The sequence below is a fragment of the Lucilia sericata genome, unplaced genomic scaffold (genome assembly GCF_015586225.1).
Source record: "Lucilia sericata isolate MDLA Ls3-8-SP2 unplaced genomic scaffold, ASM1558622v1 Contig000767F_arrow, whole genome shotgun sequence".
NCBI classification, from domain to species: Eukaryota; Metazoa; Arthropoda; class Insecta; order Diptera; family Calliphoridae; genus Lucilia; species Lucilia sericata.
The window spans coordinates 25309-47734 of NW_023994764.1; the positions used below are offsets into that span (position 1 = coordinate 25309).

The following is a 22426-nucleotide window of genomic DNA, read 5'->3' on the forward strand; positions in this document are numbered from 1 at the left end:
CTATAGACTAGACTATAGACTAGACTATAGACTAGACTATAACTAGACTATAGACTAGACTATAGACTAGACTATAGACTAGACTATAGACTAGACTATAGACTAGACTATAGACTAGACTATAGACTAGACTAGACTATAGACTAGACTATAGACTAGACTATAGACTAGACTATAGACTAGACTATAGACTAGACTATAGACTAGACTATAGACTAGACTATAGACTAGACTATAGACTAGACTATAGACTAGACTATAGACTAGACTATAGACTAGACTATAGACTAGACTATAGACTAGACTATAGACTAGACTATAGACTAGACTATAGACTAGACTATAGACTAGACTATAGACTAGACTATAGACTAGACTATAGACTAGACTATAGACTAGACTATAGACTAGACTATAGACTAGACTATAGACTAGACTATAGACTAGACTATAGACTAGACTATAGACTAGATTATAGACTAGACTATAGACTAGACTATAGACTAGACTATAGACTAGACTATAAACTAGACTAAACTAGACTATAGACTAGACTATAGACTAGACTAAACTAGACTATAGACTAGACTAGACTATAGACTAGACTAGAGTAGACTAGACTATAGACTGGACTAGACTAGACTAGACTGTAGACTAGACTAGACTAGACTATAGACTAGACTAGACTATAGACTAGACTAGACTAGACTAGACTAGACTAGACTAGACTAGACTAGAGTAGACTAGACTATAGACTGGACTAGACTAGACCTAGACTATAGACTAGACTAGACTATAGACTAGACTATAGACTAGACTATAGACTAGACTAGACTAGACTAGACTATAGAAATAGACTATAGACTAGACTATAGACTAGACTATAGACTAGACTATAGACTAGACTATAGACTAGACTATAGACTAGACTATGGACTAGACTAGACTAGACTATGGACTAGACTATGACTAGACTATAGACTAGACTATAGACTAGACTATAGACTAGACTATAGACTAGACTATAGACTAGACTAGAGACTAGACTATAGACTAGACTATAGACTAGACTGACTATAGACTAGACTATAGACTAGACTATAGACTAGACTATAGACTAGACTATAGACTAGACTATAGACTAGACTATAGACTAGACTATAGACTAGACTATAGACTAGACTATAGACTACATAGACTAGACTATAGACTAGACTATAGACTAGACTATAGACTAGACTATAGACTAAACTATAGACTAGACTATAGACTAGACTATAGACTAGACTATATACTAGACTATATACTAAACTATATACTAGACTATATACTAGACTATAGAATAGACTAGACTATAGATTAGACTAGACTATAGATTAGACTATAGGCTAGACTATAGACCAGACTCTAGACTAGACTATAGACAAGACTTTCGACTGGACTACAGATTAGACTTATTCGATAAATTTTTCTTAATTTGTCGAGAAATTATAGGCAATTGAAAAACGAATTTTATAATTGTTTTAATTTATTTTTTATTACTGTATAATACTCTAATAAAAATATTTTTATTTAATTATTGGATATCGTATACATTTACTAAATTTGTTTATATAATTTCACATTTTTCTTAAATTTTTTAAAGTTTTAGAATATTTTTTTTTACATTTTAGCTATACGCTTTTCTTTTATGATATATTTAGCTATGGAATCTCTGCTTTCGTTTTAATAGTTTAAATATAAGACTAGATCTAACTACATTTATAGTAAACTTCAGTTCTTTAGCAATTTATTTAGTCCACTTAACATAATCTCCAAATATAAAGGGTTTGGTGAGAGTGCTTGTATAAGCTGGAATTTGTTTATTTCTACAATGGGAAGGGAGAGAAAGAAAAAAAAAATCGTTAATAAAAAGTGTTAATAAGTAAAGGTAATAAAAAAGTTAGTGTTAATTTCAAAATTTAATTTAAATAGTGAAATAAATTTTTATATAGCAATTTACAGTTAAATAAATATTTGTGGTTTTTTAGTTTAATTTAAAATAACATTAAAATTAAATGAAATATTAAATAAACAATTTCATAAATTTTTCACGAGGGTGCAGGGTATAACAAGTGCTCGTGTTATTCAAAAATAAAAATAGCGGATCTGCAAACTAAAGTATATTCTATATTCTGGACTATAGTGTTATCTATAGTTTGGACTATAGTGTAGTCTATAGTCTGGACTATAGTGTAGTCTATAGTCTGTACTATAGTGTAGTCTATAGTCTGGACTATAGTGTAGTCCATAGTCTAGACTATAGTGTAGTTTATAGTCTGGACTATAGTGTAGTCTATAGTCTGGACTATAGTGTAGTCTATAGTCTGGACTATAGTGTAGTCTATAGTCTGGACTATAGTGTAGTCTATAGTCTGGACTATAGTGTAGTCTTTAGTCTGGACAATAGTGTAGTCTATAGTCTGTACTATAATGTAGTCTATAGTCTGGACTATAGTGTAGTCTATATTATGGACTATAGTGTAGTCTATAGTCTGGACTATAGTGTAGTCTATAGTCTGGACTATAGTGTAGTCTGGAGTATAGCGTAGTCTATAGTCTGGACTATAGTGTAGTCTATAGTCTGGACTATAGTGTAGTCTGGAGTATAGCGTAGTCTATAGTCTGGACTATAGTGTAGTCTGGAGTATAGCGTAGTCTATAGTCTGGACTATAGTGTAGTCTATAGTCTGGACTATAGTGTAGTCTATAGTCTGGACTATAGTGTAGTCTATAGTCTGGACTATAGTGTAGTCTATAGTCTGGACTATAGTGTAGTCTATAGTCTGGACTATAGTGTAGTCTATAGTCTGGACTATAGTGTAGTCTATAGTCTGGACTATAGTGTAGTCTATAGTCTGGACTATAGTGTAGTCTATAGTCTGGACTATAGTGTAGTCTATAGTCTGGACTATAGTGTAGTCTATAGTCTGGACTATAGTGTAGTCTATAGTCTGGACTATAGTGTAGTCTATAGTCTGGACTATAGTGTAGTCTATAGTCTGGACTATAGTGTAGTCTATAGTCTGGACTATAGTGTAGGCTATAGTCTGGACTATAGTGTAGTCTATAGTCTGGACTATAGTGTAGTCTATAGTCTGGACTATAGTGTAGTCTATAGTCTGGACTATAGTGTAGTCTATAGTCTGGACAATAGTGTAGTCTATAGTCTGTATTATAATGTAGTCTATAGTCTGGACTATAGTGTAGTCTTTAGCCTGGACTATAGTGTATAGTGTAGGCTATAGTCTGGACTATAGTGTAGTCTATAGTCTTTACTATAGTGTAGTCTATAGTCTTTACTATAGTGTAGTCTATAGTCTGGACTATAGTGTATTCTATAGTCTGGACTACAGTGTAGTCTTTAACCTGGACTATAGTGTAGTCTATAGTCTGGACTATAGTGTAGTCTATAGTCTGGACTATAGTGTAGTCTTTAGCCTGGACTATAGTGTAGTCTATAGTCTGGACTATAGTGTAGGCTATAGTCTGGACTATAGTGTAGGCTATAGTCTGGACTATAGTGTGGTCTATAGTCTGGACTATAGTGTAGTCTATAGTCTGGACTATAGTGTAGTCTATAGTCTGGACTATAGTGTAGTCTATACTCTGGACTATAGTGTAGTCTATAGTCTGGACTATAGTGTAGTCTATATTCTAGTCTATAGTCTGGACTATAGTCTAGTCTATAGTGTAGACTATAGACTATATAGTCTGTACTATAGTGTAGTCTATAGTCTGGATTATAGTGTAGTCCATAGGCTGGACTATAGTGTAGTCTATAGTCTGGATTATAGTGTAGTCTATAGGCTGGACTATAGTGTAGTCTATAGTCTGGACTATAGTGTAGGTTATAGTCTGGACTATAGTGTAGGCTATAGTCTGGACTATAGTGTGGTCTATAGTCTGGACTATAGTGTAGTCTATAGTCTGGACTATAGTGTAGTCTATTGTCTAGTCTATAGTCTGGACTATAGTCTAGTCTATAGTGTAGTCTATGGTCTGGACTATAGTGTAGTCTATAGTCTGGACTATAGTGTAGTCTATAGTCTGGACTATGGTGTAGTCTATAGTCTGGACTATAGTGTAGTCTATAGTCTGGACTATAGTGTAACCTATAGTCTGGACTATAGTGTAGTCTATAGTCTGGATTATAGTGTAGTCTATAGTCTGGATTATAGTGTAGTCTATGTATAGTCTGGACTATAGTGTAGTCTATGTATAGTCTAAGTCATAGTGTAGTCTATGTATAGTCTGGACCATAGTGTAGTCTATGGTCTGGACTATAGTATAGTATATAGTCTGGACTATAGTGTCGTCTATAGTCTGGACTATATAGTTTGGACTATAGTGTAGTCTACAGTCTGCACTATAGTGTAGTTTATAGTTTGGATATTACTGTATTGTATAATCAGGATTATACTGTAGTCAATATTGTCTGCTGAATCAGAATACTCATACGACAAATTATGAATGTGAATCTTATTTTAAATGAATTACAAACAGAACAAGACGAAAATAAACTTAAAGATGAGTAGTAAATAATAAAAATAATAATTATACCAGTCTTATTTTTAATAGTTCTACTAATAAAAACTTCCTAAAACAACTAAACCAACAACTTACTGTGATTGTTGTTTAACAATTTGCGTCACCAATTCCATTATATCTTTAATATTTTTAGTGCTGCCAAATAATTTTAGATTCTGACACAGGGCCTGTATAAACATGGATCCCTTTTGGGTGCGATATGAAACAAAACCTGAGAAAAAAAATATAAATTAATAAAATATATAAAATTAAATAAATAATCATAAACATTACCCTCAAATGTACTATAACATTTTAAAATTTCATTAGCACTACCATGTGGACTACTAAAGGGTACAGCATCGGTATAATAACCATTTGTCTCCATCGAACCTTTACAGGCTTGTATGAAAAATAACTTTGGCTTGTCGTTTAAAGTCGGATTTCGTAAAATGGGAAATAGTATATGATCATCTATGGAATAGTGGCCATCTTTAGCGGCAATTTCTTCATGTCTAGTACCATGACTTAGTATGACAATGACAAGGCAAGCATTTTCTTTAAAGTCTTTCGTTTGAACTGGAAAGAAAGCAACAGAAAGTGGGTTAAAATTTGAGGATAATTAAACTTTAATATTAATTATACGAATTTTTGTTTTAAAACAGGATCTGAAGTCCAAATTTTCGGCTATATCTAGTCATTAGGCTGGACTATGGTCTAGTCTACTGCCTAGACCATAGTCTATAGACTAGAAAACAAACTAGACTATAGCCTAATCAATAGACTGGACTGTACTAGTCTAGTGTATAGTCTGGACTATAGACTGGTGTATAGTCTGGACTGTAGACTATATAGTCTGGACTGTAGACTGGTGTATAGTCTAGACTGTAGACTATAGACTAGTGTATAGTCTGGACTATAGACTGGTCTATAGTCTGGACTATAGGCTGGTCTATATTCTAGACTATAGGGTGGTCTATATTCTAGACTATAGACTGGTGTATAGTCTGGACTGTAGACTGGTCAGTAGTCTAGACTGTAGTCTGGTCTATAGTCTATTGTATAGTCTTGTCAATTGAATATTGTATAGCCTAGTCTATGGTCTAGTCTATAGTCTAGTCTATTGTCTAGTCTATAGTCTAGTCTATAGTCTACTTTATAGTCTAGTCTATTGTCTAGTCTATAGTCTAGTCTATAGTCTACTTTATAGTCTAGTCTATAGTCTAGTCTATAGTCTAGTCTATAGTCTAGTCTATAGTCTAGTCTATAGTCTAGTCTATAGTCTAGTCTATAGTCTAGTCTATAGTCTAGTCTATAGTCTAGTCTATAGTCTAGTCTATAGTCTAGTCTATAGGCTAGTCTATAGTCTAGTCTATAGTCTAGTCTATAGTCTAGTCTATAGTCTAGTCTATAGTCTAGTCTATAGTCTAGTCTATAGTCTAGTCTATAGTCTAGTCTAGTCTAGTCTAGTCTAGTCTATAGTCTAGTCTATAGTCTAGTCTATAGTCTAGTCTATAGTCTAGTCTATAGTCTAGTCTATAGTCTAGTCTATAGTCTAGTCTATAGTCTAGTCTATAGTCTAGTCTATAGTCTAGTCTATAGTCTAGTCTATAGTCTAGTCTATAGTCTAGTCTATAGTCTAGTCTATAGTCTAGTCTATAGTCTAGTCTATAGTCTAGTCTATAGTCTAGTCTATAGTCTAGTCTATAGTCTAGTCTATAGTCTAGTCTATAGTCTAGTCTATAGTCTAGTCTATAGTCTAGTCTATAGTCTAGTCTATAGTCTAGTCTATAGTCTAGTCTATAGTCTAGTCTATAGTCTAGTCTATAGTCTAGTCTATAGTCTAGTCTATAGTCTAGTCTATAGTCTAGTCTATAGTCTAGTCTATAGTCTAGTCTATAGTCTAGTCTATAGTCTAGTCTATAGTCTAGTCTATAGTCTAGTCTATAGTCTAGTCTATAGTCTAGTCTATAGTCTAGTCTATAGTCTAGTCTTAGTCTAGTCTATAGTCTAGTCTATAGTCTAGTCTATAGTCTAGTCTATAGTCTAGTCTATAGTTAGTCTATAGTCTAGTCTATAGTCTAGTCTAGTCTATAGTCTAGTCTATGTCTAGTCTATAGTCTAGTCTATAGTCTAGTCTATAGTCTAGTCTATAGTCTAGTCTATAGTCTAGTCTATAGTCTAGTCTATAGTCTAGTCTATAGTCTAGTCTATAGTCTAGTCTATAGTCTAGTCTATAGTCTAGTCTATAGTCTAGTCTATAGTCTAGTCTATAGTCTAGTCTATAGTCTAGTCTATAGTCGTCTATAGTCTAGTCTATAGTCTAGTCTATAGTCTAGTCTATAGTCTAGTCTATAGTCTAGTCTATAGTCTAGTCTATAGTCTAGTCTATAGTCTAGTCTATAGTCTAGTCTATAGTCTAGTCTATAGTCTAGTCTATAGTCTAGTCTATAGTCTAGTCTATAGTCTAGTCTATAGTCTAGTCTATAGTCTAGTCTATAGTCTAGTCTATAGTCTAGTCTATAGTCTAGTCTATAGTCTAGTCTATAGTCTAGTCTATAGTCTAGTCTATAGTCTAGTCTATAGTCTAGTCTATAGTCTAGTCTATAGCCTAGTCTATAGTCTAGTCTATAGTCTAGTCTATAGTCTAGTCTATAGTCTAGTCTATAGTCTAGTCTATAGTCTAGTCTATAGTCTAGTCTATAGTCTAGTCTATAGTCTAGTCTATAGTCTAGTCTATAGTCTAGTCTATAGTCTAGTCTATAGTCTAGTCTATAGTCTAGTCTATAGTCTAGTCTATAGTCTAGTCTATAGTCTAGTCTATAGTCTAGTCTATAGTCTAGTCTATAGTCTAGTCTATAGTCTAGTCTATAGTCTAGTCTATAGTCTAGTCTATAGTCTAGTCTATAGTCTAGTCTATAGTCTAGTCTATAGTCTAGTCTATAGTCTAGTCTATAGTCTAGTCTATAGTCTAGTCTATAGTCTAGTCTATAGTCAAGTCTACAATAGTGTAGTCTATAGTCTGTACTATAATGTAGTCTATAGTCTGGACTATAGTGTAGTCTATATTATGGACTATAGTGTAGTCTATAGTCTGGACTATAGTGTAGTCTTTAGCCTGGACTATAGTGTATAGTGTAGGCTATAGTCTGGACTATAGTGTAGTCTATAGTCTTTACTATAGTGTAGTCTATAGTCTGGACTATAGTGTATTCTATAGTCTGGACTATAGTGTATTCTATAGTCTGGACTACAGTGTAGTCTTTAGCCTGGACTATAGTGTAGTCTATAGTCTGTACTATAGTGTAGTCTATAGTCTGGACTATAGTGTAGTCTTTAGCCTGGACTATAGTGTAATCTATAGTCTGGACTATAGTGTAGGCTATAGTGTAGGCTATAGTCTGGACTATAGTGTGGTCTATAGTCTAGACTATAGTATAGTCTATAGTCTGGACTATAGTGTAGTCTATAGTCTGGACTATAGTGTAGTCTATAGTCTGGACTATAGTGTAGTCTATAGGCTGGACTATAGTGTAGTCTATAGTCTGGATTATAGTGTAGTCCATAGGCTGGACTATAGTGTAGTCTATAGTCTGGATTATAGTGTAGTCTAGTCTATAGGCTATAGTCTAGTCTATACAATAGAATTTTCAATAGACTGGACTGCAGTCAAGTTTATAGTGTGCACTGTAGTCTAGTCTATAGTCTTGACTATAGACTGTGTTTAGTCCGAACTGTAGACTGGTGTATAGTCTGGAATATAGACTGGACTATAGACAGTCTGGTTTATAGTCTATTTTACAATTTTCAATAGACTGGACTGTAGTCAAGTCTATAGTGTGCACTGTAGTCTAGTCTATAGTCTGGACTATAGACTGTGTTTAGTCCGAACTATAGACTGGTGTATAGTCTGGAATATAGACTGATATAGTCTATAATGTGTTCTATAGTCTAGTCTAAATATAGTATGTTCTAGTTTATATTTAGTTTATAAAATTTAGTTTATATTTAAAATAATTGGGTCAACAAAATGTTTTGTTGTACTTAGTTAAGACCACGTAATCTGTTAAAATAGTGGTAGATCCCTAAATAATAATGGTTTTAATATCTACATTACATATCAGAGGAAAAATTGTTGTTAATTTTTCTTGTCGTCATTTTATTTAATTTTGATTAAACAACAAAAATAAAATAGTTCTGTTAAGCATTTTATTGATGATAAGAAATCGTGTGGTTTCGACGATTTTGCATTTGTTTTGTTTGTTAAAAATCTATAAAATGACTAATGACGACTATAGTTTATGTACCCCGTAATCGTCAAAGATAAAATAACAAATACAAAAATTTGTATACAAATTTTACTATTCAAATTAAATAATAGAAAAAAATAAATATTAACTAAGAAGTCTAACATATGTACTTACATATGTATGTAAGTATGTATGTGCATATGTATGATAACAACATTTTGAAAATAATAAAAAAACGAATGTGTGTTGTTATCGCAAAAATTTTCTTTATTTTTAGATTGTTTGAAAATAATTTTTGCAAAAAGCTAAAATACAAATAAGTGTTTATTGTTTGAAACAAAGTTTACACAAGTTGTTTTGTTTTTCTAGGAAAAAGGGGAATTTTTTAGTAAAAATCGATTTTGAATTATAGAGAAACTTTTTTCTAAAGAATGCTAGGAAAGTCCTATAGTTAATTTAAACTTTGATATATTTAAATGCAACACTACAAGCTTAAAGCAGAGTTGGAAACCTCAAGAATTTATCTAATTTTAATTATTTTATTGTATATTTAATGTAATAACTTTCGCTTAATTGATCATGATTTTTTTTCTATTTAAATTAGTTTTCGTTGTTATAACTAGATTCTGTGTAAATTCCATGTAAAAACAAACAATTGCAAAATTAAAAATTTATAATAAATTTTAAAAGATTTCATTTATTTAAAAAGTAAAACAAAATTAAGAGCTTTCTTGGAAGTATAATACTAAAGAAATTAAAATCAATTTTAATCAATTCAGTTTATTAATTTTTACCTTTTAAATCGTAAAGCCACCAGGAAGAGGTGAACATTCATGTCATTAAATATGCTTGAAATATTCGACTTAAATGATGACGAAAGAACGTATTAAATGTTGAAATATAAGCAGACCAAATTTGTATTTCTAGTCTATAGTCTAGTCTATAGTCTAGTCTATAGTAGTCTATAGTCTAGTCTATAGTCTAGTCTATAGTCTAGTCTATAGTCTAGTCTATAGTCTAGTCTATAGTCTAGTCATAGTCTAGTCTATAGTCTAGTCTATAGTCTAGTCTATAGTCTAGTCTATAGTCTAGTCTATAGTCTAGTCTATAGTCTAGTCTATAGTCTAGTCTATAGTCTAGTCTATAGTCTAGTCTATAGTCTAGTCTATAGTCTAGTATCTAGTCTATAGTCTAGTCTATAGTCTAGTCTATAGTCTAGTCTATAGTCTAGTCTAGCTATAGTCTAGTCTATAGTCTAGTCTATAGTCTAGTCTATAGTCTAGTCTATAGTCTAGTCCTATAGTCTAGTCTATAGTCTAGTCTATAGTCTAGTCTATAGTCTAGTCTATAGTCTAGTCTATAGTCTAGTCTATAGTCTAGTCTATAGTCTCGTCTAGTCTAGCTATAGTCTAGTCTATAGTCTAGTCTATAGTCTATAGTCTAGTCTATAGTAGTCTCTAGTCTATAGTCTAGTCTATAGTCTAGTCTAGTCTAGTCTAGTCTAGTCTAGTCTAGTCTAGTCTAGTCTAGTCTAGTCTATAGTCTAGTCTAGTCTATAGTCTAGTCTATAGTCTAGTCTATAGTCTAGTCTATAGTCTAGTCTATAGTCTAGTCTATAGTCTAGTCTATAGTCTAGTCTATAGTCTAGTCTATAGTCTAGTCTATAGTCTAGTCTATAGTCTAGTCTATAGTCTAGTCTATAGTCTAGTCTATAGTCTAGTCTATAGTCTAGTCTATAGTCTAGTCTATAGTCTAGTCTATAGTCTAGTCTATAGTCTAGTCTATAGTCTAGTCTATAGTCTAGTCTATAGTCTAGTCTATAGTCTAGTCTATAGTCTAGTCAATAGTCTAGTCTATAGTCTAGTCTATAGTCTAGTCTATAGTCTAGTCAATAGTCTAGTCTACAGTCTAGTCCATAGTCTAGTCTATAGGTGTAGTCTATAGTGTAGTCTATGGTGTATTCTACATTCTAGTGTATGGTCTAGCCTATGATGTAGTCTATAGTCTAGTCTGTAATCTAGTATATAGTCTAGTCTATAGTCTAGTCTATTCTATGGTGTAGACTATAGTCTAGTCTAATCTATAGTGTGGTCAATAATCTATACTAGGGTGTAGACTATAGTTTGGTCTATAGTCTAGTCTATAGTGTAGTCTATGGTCTAGTATATATTCTAGTTATGGACTAGTCTATATTCTAGTCTATAGTCTAGTCTATAGTCTAGTCTATAGTCTAGTCTATAGTCTAGTCTATAGTCTAGTCTATAGTCTAGTCTATAGTCTAGTCTATAGTCTAGTCTATAGTCTAGTCTATAGTCTAGTCTATAGTCTAGTCTATAGTCTAGTCTATAGTCTAGTCTATAGTCTAGTCTATAGTCTAGTCTATAGTCTAGTTCATAGTCTAGTCTATAGTCTAGTCTATAGTCTAGTCTATGGTTTAGTCTATAGTCTAGTCTATAGTCTTGTCTATAGTCTAGTCTATAGTCTAGTCTATAGTCTAGTCTATAGTCTAGTCTATGGTCTAGTCTATAGTCTAGTCTATAGTCTGGTCTATAGTCTAGTCTATAGTCTAGTCTATAGTCTAGTCTATAGTCTAGTCTATAGTCTAGTCTATAGTCTAGTCTATAGTCTAGTCTATAGTCTAGTCTATAGTCTAGTCTATAGTCTAGTCTATAGTCTAGTCTATAGTCTAGTCTATAGTCTAGTCTATAGTCTAGTCTATAGTCTAGTCTATAGTCTAGTCTATAGTCTAGTCTATAGTCTAGTCTATAGTCTAGTCTATAGTCTAGTCTATAGTCTAGTCTATAGTCTAGTCTATAGTCTAGTCTATAGTCTAGTCTATAGTCTAGTCTATAGTCTAGTCTATAGTCTAGTCTATAGTCTAGTCTATAGTCTAGTCTATAGTCTAGTCTATAGTCTAGTCTATAGTCTAGTCTATAGTCTAGTAGTATATCTAGTCTATAGTCTAGTCTATAGTCTAGTCTAGTCTATAGTCCAGTCTATAGTCTAGTCTATAGTCTAGTCTATAGTCTAGTCTATAGTCTAGTCTATAGTCTAGTCTATAGTCTAGTCTATAGTCTAGTCTATAGTCTAGTCTATAGTCTAGTCTATAGTCTAGTCTATAGTCTAGTCTATAGTCTAGTCTATAGTCTAGTCTATAGTCTAGTCTATAGTCTAGTCTATAGTCTAGTCTATAGCTAGTCTATAGCATAGTCTATAGTCTAGTCTATAGTCTAGTCTATAGTCTAGTCTATAGTCTAGTCTATAGTCTGGTCTATAATCTAGTCTATAGTCTAGTCTATAGTCTAGTCTATAGTCTAGTCTATAGTCTAGTCTATAGTCTAGTCTATAGTCTAGTCTATAGTCTAGTCTATAGTCTAGTCTATAGTCTAGTCTATAGTCTAGTCTATGGTCTAGTCTATGGTCTAGTCTATAGTCTAGTCTATAGTCTAGTATATTGTCTAGTATATAGTCCATTCTATAGTCTAGTCTACAGTCTAGTCTATAGTCTAGTATATAGTCTAGTCTATAGTCTAGTCTATAGCCTAGTCTATAGTCTAGTCGATAGGCTAATCTATAGTCTAGTCTAGTCTAGTCTAGTCTAGTCTAGTCTAGTCTAGTCTAGTCTAGTCTAGTCTAGTCTAGTCTAGTCTAGTCTAGTCTAGTCTAGTCTAGTCTTGTCTTGTCTTGTCTTGTCTTGTCTTGTCTAGTCTAGTCTAGTCTAGTCTAGTCTAGTGTTGTCTAGTCTATTGTCTATAGTCGAGTTTAGTCTGTAGTCTATAGTGTAGACTTAAGTGTAGTCTATGTAGAGTATAGTATATAGTCTAGTCTATAGGCTAGTTTAGTATATTATCTACTCTAGCCTAAAGTCTAGTATATAGTCTAGTTTATAGTCTAGCCTATTAGTCTAGTCTATATTCTTGTTTATAGTCAAGTCTATAGTCTAGTCTAAAGTCTAGTCTATAGACTAGTCAATAGTCTAGTCTATAATATAGCCTATTGTCTAGTCTGTGGTCTATATTCTTCCTTATAGTCTAGTATAGAGTACAGTTTATTCTATAGTCTAGAATATTATATAGTCGGTCATGATTATCACAATATGTTCCATAGAATGGGTAGATTGTAAAAAATAATAATAAATTATATCTCAAGTAACGATAGCAATTCCTAAAAACATCTTCTACTTTAAATACAACCATGACTCATGGTTATCGTTCATTTACATCAGATTTCTAAAGGTAAATTTTATAAACTTGACCTTTCGTTAGGCGATTTTGTGTTTTCAAAAATAATTGTTTTACTTTTTTAAAAGACACAACTATGTAGACTAGACTATAATTAAACAAAAAAATAATAAAACTAAACTCAAGTGTAGTTATTATTAAGTACTGCCACAAGTTATAAAAAGAATCGAATCGTTTATATAGTTTGTATTTGTACCGTATCTATTGAGGTATTAGCAAGTTCAATAACAAAAAAATATTTTGTTTGTTTTGTGTTTTTATAATCATATAAATCGAAATTATTATAGATTGATAAAAATACAATAACGAAAGCAGAGCGTCAAGTTAACATATTTGTTTTTACTAGAATTCTCGGAACTAAATGATAATTAACATTTAGCTTGAAAAAAATGGTAAAATTAAAGTTTAAAATAACTAACCAGTTGTTTTAAGAAATTAATATAGAATTTTTTTATAAATTTACTTACTTTTTTCCACAGTCTTGCGTATTTTATCCACTTTGGCATTTTCTATAACCGTAGTTTTCATTTTGAAATATTCAAAAGTTTGCACCAAGGCCTTGACATCCTCAGCACTGCCCACACGTTCCTCATTATTGGGATTATCGAAGATAACATTATTGAAGATATAGGCATAACCAGGTTTACTTAGGGGCGTGGTAACAGTCTTACCACTGGCCACCAAAGTGGGAGTTGAGTTTCTCAAACTAGAGCTAATGGTAGAGGTGGGTTTGGTAATTACTGTGGGGGTAGTGGTTCGAGTAGTACTCGAGGAAGTGAAAAGTGGCGAGGGTTTACTTATGCTGGAGGTGTAGGTGGTGGCTGTGGTTTTCGGCGTGCTTAAACTAAATATGGAGTTGGGTTTAGTGGTGGTGTTGGTGAATAGGGAACTGGAACTAGTATTAGGTTTGGCAGATGTTGTTGTAGAGGTTTTGGTAGTGAAAGAAGGTTTGGTGCTGGAAGAAAATGTTGTGGTTGTTGTAGTATTAGGCACACGATTTAATTCCCTTTGTTTATAGGGCGAGGTATAGGTACTGGCATATGTTGAGGTAGGTTTTGAGATCGTGGGTTTATTAAAAATAGAGCTGTTAGTGCTGCTATTGCTACCAATACTGCTGCTACTCAAACGAGAGGGAGCTGGCAAGGCTGGCAATATGGGTCGGGCATCAAATTTATAACTATCTTCGGCTCCAGTAAAATTCTTTGTTAGCGGCGAATTGGGCGTCGATAGTTTGAAATTTTTAGCATCAAACTTAATGCGATGCTCTTCGACCCGCTGTGTTATGGTACGACCATTTTTCTCTGTCACTGTTGTCGTCGAAGTCTTAACTATTGTTGGTGTTTTTGGGGTTTTTGAAGAGTCACCACCAGCACTACCACCGGCCCCTTGTGAAGATGACTCATAGTTGAAGATAAGACGTGATACAGGTGAAACAGTATTTTTGAATTTCGTAGCACTTTTGGGTGATATGCCATTTTGTGAGTTACGCTGAGAAGAGGGCAAAGCGGGCAAGTTACCCGGCCGATTGCGTCTTAATGGTACACTGGAAGTTGTTGTTGTAGTGGTAAATGTTTTGGTTTCTGGTTTTTTATTTAAATGCAGCAAACGCATCATTTCTTCAAACTCCTCGGGGGTGGGGGTTCTTCGGCTAGTTATTTCCGTTATGCGAGCCGTTTGACGTGATGTTACAGTTTGTTTGGTGGATTGATAAGTAACGGTATTTTTGTTATTATTAAATATAGTGGAATTTTGTGTGGTAGTATTGGTGGTTTCCGATTGTGCTGTGGTGGTCTTGACATTTGTCCTGGGATCTTGTTTCACCAAAGCTCGAGCATTATCCTCTTCCTCCTCCTCTTTCTTGCTGGACTTGAACCATTTCATGTTTATATTATATTTGATTAAAACACTTCAATTATTAACTAATAATTTGCCCTTGTTAAATCTAATTTGTTCTTGTATATCAAAGGTTTTGTTAATTTTTTTTTGTATTTGTTCGCTTTACTATCGTTTATTATTTTCTATATATATTTTTTTAATTTAATTCTTTTTTTTCTTTCTTTAATTTTTTTCTTTTTAACGATCGTTCAACTCACGTAGCCGTCTTGCGAAATACTAAAGTACGGATATTCATTCCATAAACACTCCTCATGGATACCCAATTTTTCGGTATTCGCCAACTCTCTATCTAACTCTTGTCATACTTAATTGCCATTTACTCTCTTTTACTCTTTATTTTCTACGTTTTTAGGTTTTGTTTTTGGGTTTTTTTATAGTTGTTCGCCTCTTCATGTCGTGGAGTTTATCTTGAAATCATTAAATTTCTCATATAAATATGTAGAATGGGGTGCCCTACGTTGAAGATAATCGGTATTTTATGTTTGTGATGTTTATTGGTTTAGAAAGAAAAGGTTTAAACAAATTGAGAGCTATGGAACTTATTTTAGTAAATTTGTATTGTTTTTATCTTATTATATCTTTTGTATTATGTGCCTATTTACACGTTATAGTCTGGGCTATAATCTAGACTCCATGCTATGAGAACTTAGAACTTTGACTAGAACTGAACTAGATGAACTTTGAAACTAGAACTGAACTTTAGAACTGACTATGACTGAATATGACTGAACTGAAATGAACTAGAATGATAGAATATTGAACTAGAATGAAATAGAAGAACTAGAACTGAACTAGAACTGAACTAGAAAGAACTAAACTGAACTAGACTGACTGAACGAACTAGAACTGAACTAGAAACTGAACTAGAACTGAACTGAACTAGAACTGAACTAGAACTGAACTAGAACTGAACTAGAACTGAACTAGAACTGAACTAGAACTGAACTAGAACTGAACTAGAACTGAACTAGAACTACTGAACTAGAACTGAACTAGAACTGAACTAGAACTGAACTAGAACTGAACTAGAACTGAACTAGAACTGAACTAGAACTGAACTAGAACTGAACTAGAACTGAACTAGAACTGAACTAGAACTGAACTAGAACTGAACTAGAACTGAACTAGAACTGAACTAGAACTGAACTAGAACTGAACTACAACTGAACTACAACTGAACTAGAACTGAACTAGAACTGAACTAGAACTGAACTAAAACTGAACTAGAACTGAATTAGAACTGAACTAGAACTGAACCAGAATTGAACTACAACTGAACTAGATCAGAACTAGAACTGAACTGGAACTGAACTAGAGCTGAACTAGAACTGAACTAGAACTGAACTAGAACTGAACTAGAACTGAACTAGAACTGAACTAGAACTGAACTAGAACTGAACGAGAACTGAACTAGAACTGAACTAGAACTGAACTAGAACTGAACTAGAACTGAACTGAACTAGAACTGAACTAGAACTAGAACTGAACTAGAACTGAACTAGAACTGAACTAGAACTGAACTAGAACTGAACTAGAACTGAACTAGAACTGAACTAGAACTGAACTAGAACTGAACTAGAACTGCTAAATATAAAATTTCGTTTCAAATTTAATTTTTGTAGTGTGAACTCGGTTTCGTCATTGTCATATCGCAAAGCCAATTCACCTTTTTTTATTCATATTCGTTTTGTACTCAATTTAAACGTCATTGTGTAGTCTTTCGATCACCAGTCGTTATTATTATTATTTTCTTTTCTTTTGTATAAAACCTTAGTGAGTCTGTTGTTTGTCTGTATGAATGTCGCGCGTCTGTCTCTGCTCACTGTCATTAACGTTTAAATGAGTACGAATGTATGACGAGTATTCGTTCGTTCTTTCTTTCTAAAATACATGTATTTTTATTGTTGTATTCATAAAGTGTTTTAACTTTGTTTTTATTGTCGTTTTCTTTGTTTTGATTAGGTGTCCCATCCATTAGTTTGTGTTTTTTTTAATGTCTGAAAATATCTTGCTTGTTCGAATTCGCATTCGAATAAATGCAAACATATGTATGTATTTATGTATGTGTATGTATGGAGATGTGTATCTGTGCGTGTAGTTGGGTGTTTTTTTTTTTTTTTTTGAATTCATGTATCTCTTTGGCCCATTTAAGTTTATGATTTTGTGCTAAAAACTTGTGGATGTAGGATATAAGCTGATTTGCAAGAATCTCTTTCGATGACACAGACAAAGTTGAATGCACGACTTCTGGCTGTTGGACTGACAGTTTTTAACTGAAAATTTTGCCAGCGTGTTTCTCACTAGTGAACCAATGAGACATTTTTGTATTAATTGACAAGAAAATAAATTTTGCACTCACATATTTTCCACTTGTTCTTTGGAATTCAGAAAAAGGCGAAAACGTGATTAATTCGTTTAATGTGAGAAAAATAAACGACACTGTAGATCTCGGAACATAATGTGTGTGTTTTTGTGTAATCGAAAATTTTTATAATACGTAATTTTTAATATAATTGGGAAATGTGTATTTTTCTGAATTTTCAAAAATTATGCATAAATATTGTTTTAAATTTATGATTTTTCTTAATAATGCGAAATTATGTCTCACATATGGTTGCAGATTCTGGGGACAATATGTATGTCAGATGCGCCATCAGATGTGAATTTATTTCGAAGAAAATCTAATGAAATCATGATCGTAGATCTCCAAAATATAAACCCATACATTGAATTTAAGTGTCATATGAAAGGCCTGCTGAAATTACAGTACTCCTATCCATTGATTATCGATAAAGTTCCTATTCTTTGCTCGAATATCTTTCAGGGTTTACTCCTAGTTTCTAGGATTTGAGCTGATAACAAAAATATTGTGTATGTGTTGGTGTTCCATGTACCATCAGATGGTTTAGAGGGATTTTGAGTTGTATCCGAGGTTTAGTCGGATGGGGTGATGGTTGGAGTGACGGAGGAGATTGTTTGGCTAAACTGATGTTTGGCGAGACGGAGTGAGATGGTAGCGGAGTTGTTAACACCTTAATCTTTAATTTATCGGCGATTTTCCTTCATGGTTGGGAGTTTACTCTAAAACATGCTCAACTTATCACAATAAGTCTTTGTGGCCACTGAAATAAGTCTGGCTAATTAATATAGATCTGTGTTTTCGAACTGCCAATTACGCCCCCCCCCCCTCGGTGCTGTTGCCGAAACAACAGAAGCCATCTCAGTGAGATGGTAGCGGAGTTGTTAACACTTTAATCTTTAATTTATCGGCGATTTTCCTTCATGGTTGGGAGTTTACTCTAAAACATTCTCAACTTATCACAATAAGTCTTTGTGGCCACTGAAATAAGTCTGGCTAATTAATATAGATCTGTGTTTTCGAACTGCCAATTACGTCCCCACCTCGGTGCTGTTGCCGAAACAACAGAAGCCATCTCAGCAGTGTGGTTTGGCGACTTTAAGAGATCCAGGTATGCACTGGGTTGAGTCTTTAGATGATGAGAATGTTTGTAGGAACATGGCATTCCTCAAAGCATCAATAGGGTGTTTTCACCTGATTTTGGGTCCGTCCCTTCTATCGACTCTAACCTTTGTCAAGGTTAGATTGAGCTTGACTCATGATACCTGCCATTCCCCAACGGGACTACTATGGCAAGAGATTAGATAGCTCGAGTACTCGAACAAAGTGCACAGACCATATGGACCGGAAATTCCATATACGTAAATTGCCACCTGCGTGTAAGACACACAATGGGGCGGTGGTGAGTCGTTGCAGAAGCTCACTCAGTGGTTGAAAAATACCACCGTGAAATAGGCCAACACGCTAGATGTTCACGTAAAGCACTCGATATTTTCCGAAATTGCACCTAATTTCCGAGATTGTACTTTGCGATCTCCCGATGAGTTGAACGCATAACTCTCTCTCTCTCTCTCTCTCTCAAAGGGCTTTCTATCCAGAATGCTGGGAATAAGCAAAGCAAAGTTTGCTATTGAGAAGACAACACAAGTCTTTTAAAAAGAAGACCTTACTATATGCAGAAGATGAAGCTAAACGCTGAAAGATAGCGTTACGATCTATGCAGTTCCTTTCAAAAACGTATGTCCAACCATCTATGGTCGATAACATGTAACTCCCAACGGGCTCTCATTTTCCATAGAGGAACCATATAGATATAGATATTATATCTCTTACCAAAGTCTTTATCTAGAGTAAAACTTTAGAACATATTCTTTGTCATTAGCAGAGTTTTGTCGAAATTATATCGAAATATCTTGAGAGCGATATTATTCCAGATATTACATACCTCAGGAGTACAGATTAGAAAATTATAAGGAATTACATCCAGTAAACTGAGACCTTCCACAATCACTATATAAGGGTGTTCCCACCAACATTTTCCATGTAAACGATAGCGGCTTAGGGATATTTCTTCCGATCTGTACATTCTCCTAACCTTAATTGCGTAATCAAATTTGAAATCCATTAAGAGTTCCTTCATCCAGATAGCGGGCATTTAGGTGCGTGAAATTTCAAATTTACTTTTTTAATCCTTCCTTTCCATTCAACAATTGTTAACTTACTAAATAACAATTTCACCTATTTAACAGCCACTACCATTCAAAAAGAATTTTCAAATGATTTCAAAACTTTTTGGAATATGACCTACCACAATGCTTACGCCGGTGTGTGCAATCCCTGTGTGTTTTGCAAGTAGGTCAGCTAACAAAATTTTGAAAATTCAATCAAAACATTTTGACCCTAACCCAAATACGGTTTGTTGTTGTTGTTTTTTTATTATTATTATATTGTTTAATTTTATAGTTTAAAGTACTTCATCAATTACATAAAATATTTTATTTAGGCAGTTTGATGACATTAACTATAAATTGTTTTTGTTTAAAACATACTCACTCTCTTTTGCTCCCTCAGCAAGAGAGCGTTTAGAGATTAATAAAACTTTAAAATCACGCTCGCCCCCAAAAAATATTATAATGTTTATAGACGTAAAAATTATACGTGTTTTGCATTTAATTAATACATTTTTTTTTAATTTTCACAAAATTCACACAAACAATTTTTAAGGTATAGCAGTTGTTATTTGTTTATTTATTTAATAGACACATGATTTATGTTACAATTTTTGTTGTTGTTTAAATAATAAAATTTCAAATAAGTTCATTAAACTTAAAATTAAATAAAAAAACCCTATTCTTAAGTTGTAAAATTTTTTGCTTTGAATTGCAAAAGAAAATTTTGTCCAGTGTAGTGTAATGTTTATAATTTAGGCTTTAAGGTTGCCATATTGTGATTGACAGGTGTGTATAGTACAAAGTGTTTACACATTGCCAACTAAGATTCTGTTTTGGACTCAATAGTTATGAAAATTACTTAATAATTTATAGATTTAATGGTGTTGGTATTAACATTCACGCCAATTTTATTTTAATTACATAATTTTGTTGTAAAATGATTGTTTAAAAAAATTGCCACCACTTTGTAGTGACTTTTTTTGGCAACACTTAATGAAGCAACAACAACATTTATATACACACTCACACTGACCGTTATATGTATTCCGAAATGCCGGGAACATTGCGTTATTAACAACAATTCGTGCTTACATGGTTGCATTTGCTAGAAAAACAAAACAACAAACAAACTTAAAAACTTTGTTCGTATGATCGAGTAGGGCGGTTAATTTAAATTCAAAACACATTCTCGGCTTAATCGTAATTGTTTTATTTTTAAGTATATACGATTTGAGTACTGCAAACAATTTGAAAATTATGCAAAAAATTAAAAACCCCACTATGCTGAAATTCCATATTGACAAAAATATGTATGAAGTGCAGACAGTTTAGTACGTCCGTCCGTTTGTCCATTCAATAAAAACTATATTCAATGAAATTGAAAATGAAAACGAAACCGATAAACTACCAAAAAATATGTAATAATACAACAACAGCAAAATGAAAAATTAAAAACAAAAAAAATCCAAAAATTAAACTTCCGTTGTGGTATAAAATCATTGTGCGTTCCCAGAAAAAGTATCACATTGCATTCATACCTCAAACAATTAACAACTATATCATCAACTCAGGATTTATAACCAAAGTAAAAAACTATTCAATATGAAATTATTCATTGTATTGGCCTGTACATTGGCGTTGGTAGCTGCCAGACCCGAACCACCAAAGAGCCGTTATGGTCCACCACCAGCTCCACAAAAGGAATACTTGCCACCCAATAAACCAGCTGAACAATATTTACCTCCTTCGGCTGCCCAACAACAGCAACCTGCTCAACCCTTACCTGTCTATGGTGCTCCCGCTCCCTTCTATGGTCCTCCCGCTGAAGCTGTGGTAACCAAGAATGTCTATGTTCATGTACCACCAGAGGAGCCTGAGGCCTACCCACCACCAGCTCCCATCCAAACGGCAGTACCCAAGAAACACTACAAAATCATCTTCATTAAGGCTCCCAATCCACCCACTCCCATCCGTCAAGTTGTTCCTCCTCCCGTTCAAGATGAACACAAAACTTTGGTCTATGTTTTGGTTAAGAAACCCGAACAACAAGAACCTTTGGTTATTCCCTCTCCTGCTCCTACTGAACCCAGCAAACCTGAGGTCTATTTCATCAAATACAAGCAACAACAAAAACCTGCCGAACAATACGGTCCTCCAGCCGCTCCTGCCTCCGAATATGGTCCTCCCGCTGAGAAATTCTAAATCTAAGTTTGGTTTAGTTATTCATAACCTCATATTCTCACTAAAAATCATTTCACGTCATTCCTCTTAGCGGAATGTGTAAATATTTCCTTTTAACGAAATCATTACTTTAAAATTACGTCGTCGTCCATCCATTTTAATCAGTTGTTATTTAGTACAATGTTGTTAAGTTTGTTGAATAGTTAAAACGATTTTTATTAAATAAATAAAAAATAAATAAATTATTTTATATAAAAAAAATCTTTGGACTTTTGATTTGCAACAGCTAAGCGAAATAATACTTAAAGTATCCGAACGAATCTATATAAATATTAAGAAACTTATCTTTTTGTGATCAAATCGAGAAAAAAAACTTAAAATCTGTTTTCTAATAACAATCTATTCTTAATACTTTCTAAAAGTTCTGAAAGAAAATGTTTAATTTCTAGCTGATGATTTCAGAAACCTTTAAAATTCTTTCCTAAATTGGAATCCCAAAGTTTCGAAATATACCCAAAGAAAAAGTGCGACTTTACAACGATATTATAATGTCAGACTTATCGATTTGATTATTTGGCCAGATTCGTTAAGTTAATTTAATAGAAACGAACGTTGATATCTTTTGACTTTTTAGATTTTACTAATAGGTGTCTAATCTTGAATTCTTCTAGATTTTAGCCAAACCATAGTTTAAACCATTAGCTGACCAGATAAAGAGTAGTCTCTACTTTCCCACTGTAACATTAAGTCACCAATGAG

General features: G+C 33.4%; 2 protein-coding genes across 2 annotated transcripts; one reads left to right on the plus strand and one right to left on the minus strand.

The window, feature by feature from the left end:
* Window positions 1–1584: 1584 nt before the first annotated feature.
* LOC119607951 (mucin-5AC-like) lies at window positions 1585–15193 on the minus strand. The gene is made up of 4 exons (XM_037962119.1): window positions 13528–15193; window positions 4864–5148; window positions 4666–4801; window positions 1585–1868 (listed from the first exon to the last, which is right to left on the minus strand). The coding sequence occupies exons 1-4, from the start codon at window positions 14939–14941 to the stop codon at window positions 1790–1792; spliced, it is 1914 nt and encodes a 637-aa protein (XP_037818047.1). The 5' UTR covers window positions 14942–15193; the 3' UTR covers window positions 1585–1789.
* Window positions 15194–20852: 5659 nt separating this feature from the next.
* LOC119607952 (extensin-3) lies at window positions 20853–21898 on the plus strand. The gene has a single exon (XM_037962120.1). It carries the CDS (start codon window positions 21089–21091, stop codon window positions 21686–21688), a length of 600 nt encoding a protein of 199 aa, XP_037818048.1. The 5' UTR covers window positions 20853–21088; the 3' UTR covers window positions 21689–21898.
* Window positions 21899–22426: the final 528 nt, after the last annotated feature.

Coding starts and splice junctions, on each gene's coding strand:
- LOC119607951 (XM_037962119.1), bottom strand. CDS start 14,941: ATGAAATGGTTCAAGTCCAGCAAGAAAGAGGAGGAGGAAGAGGATAAT. Junction 4,802..4,863: donor ATGTTATAGTACATTTGAGG/GTAATGTTTATG, acceptor TTTTTTTCTCAG/GTTTTGTTTCATATCGCACC. Junction 1,869..4,665: donor ATTGTTAAACAACAATCACA/GTAAGTTGTTGG, acceptor TTCCCATTGTAG/AAATAAACAAATTCCAGCTT.
- LOC119607952 (XM_037962120.1), top strand. CDS start 21,089: ATGAAATTATTCATTGTATTGGCCTGTACATTGGCGTTGGTAGCTGCC.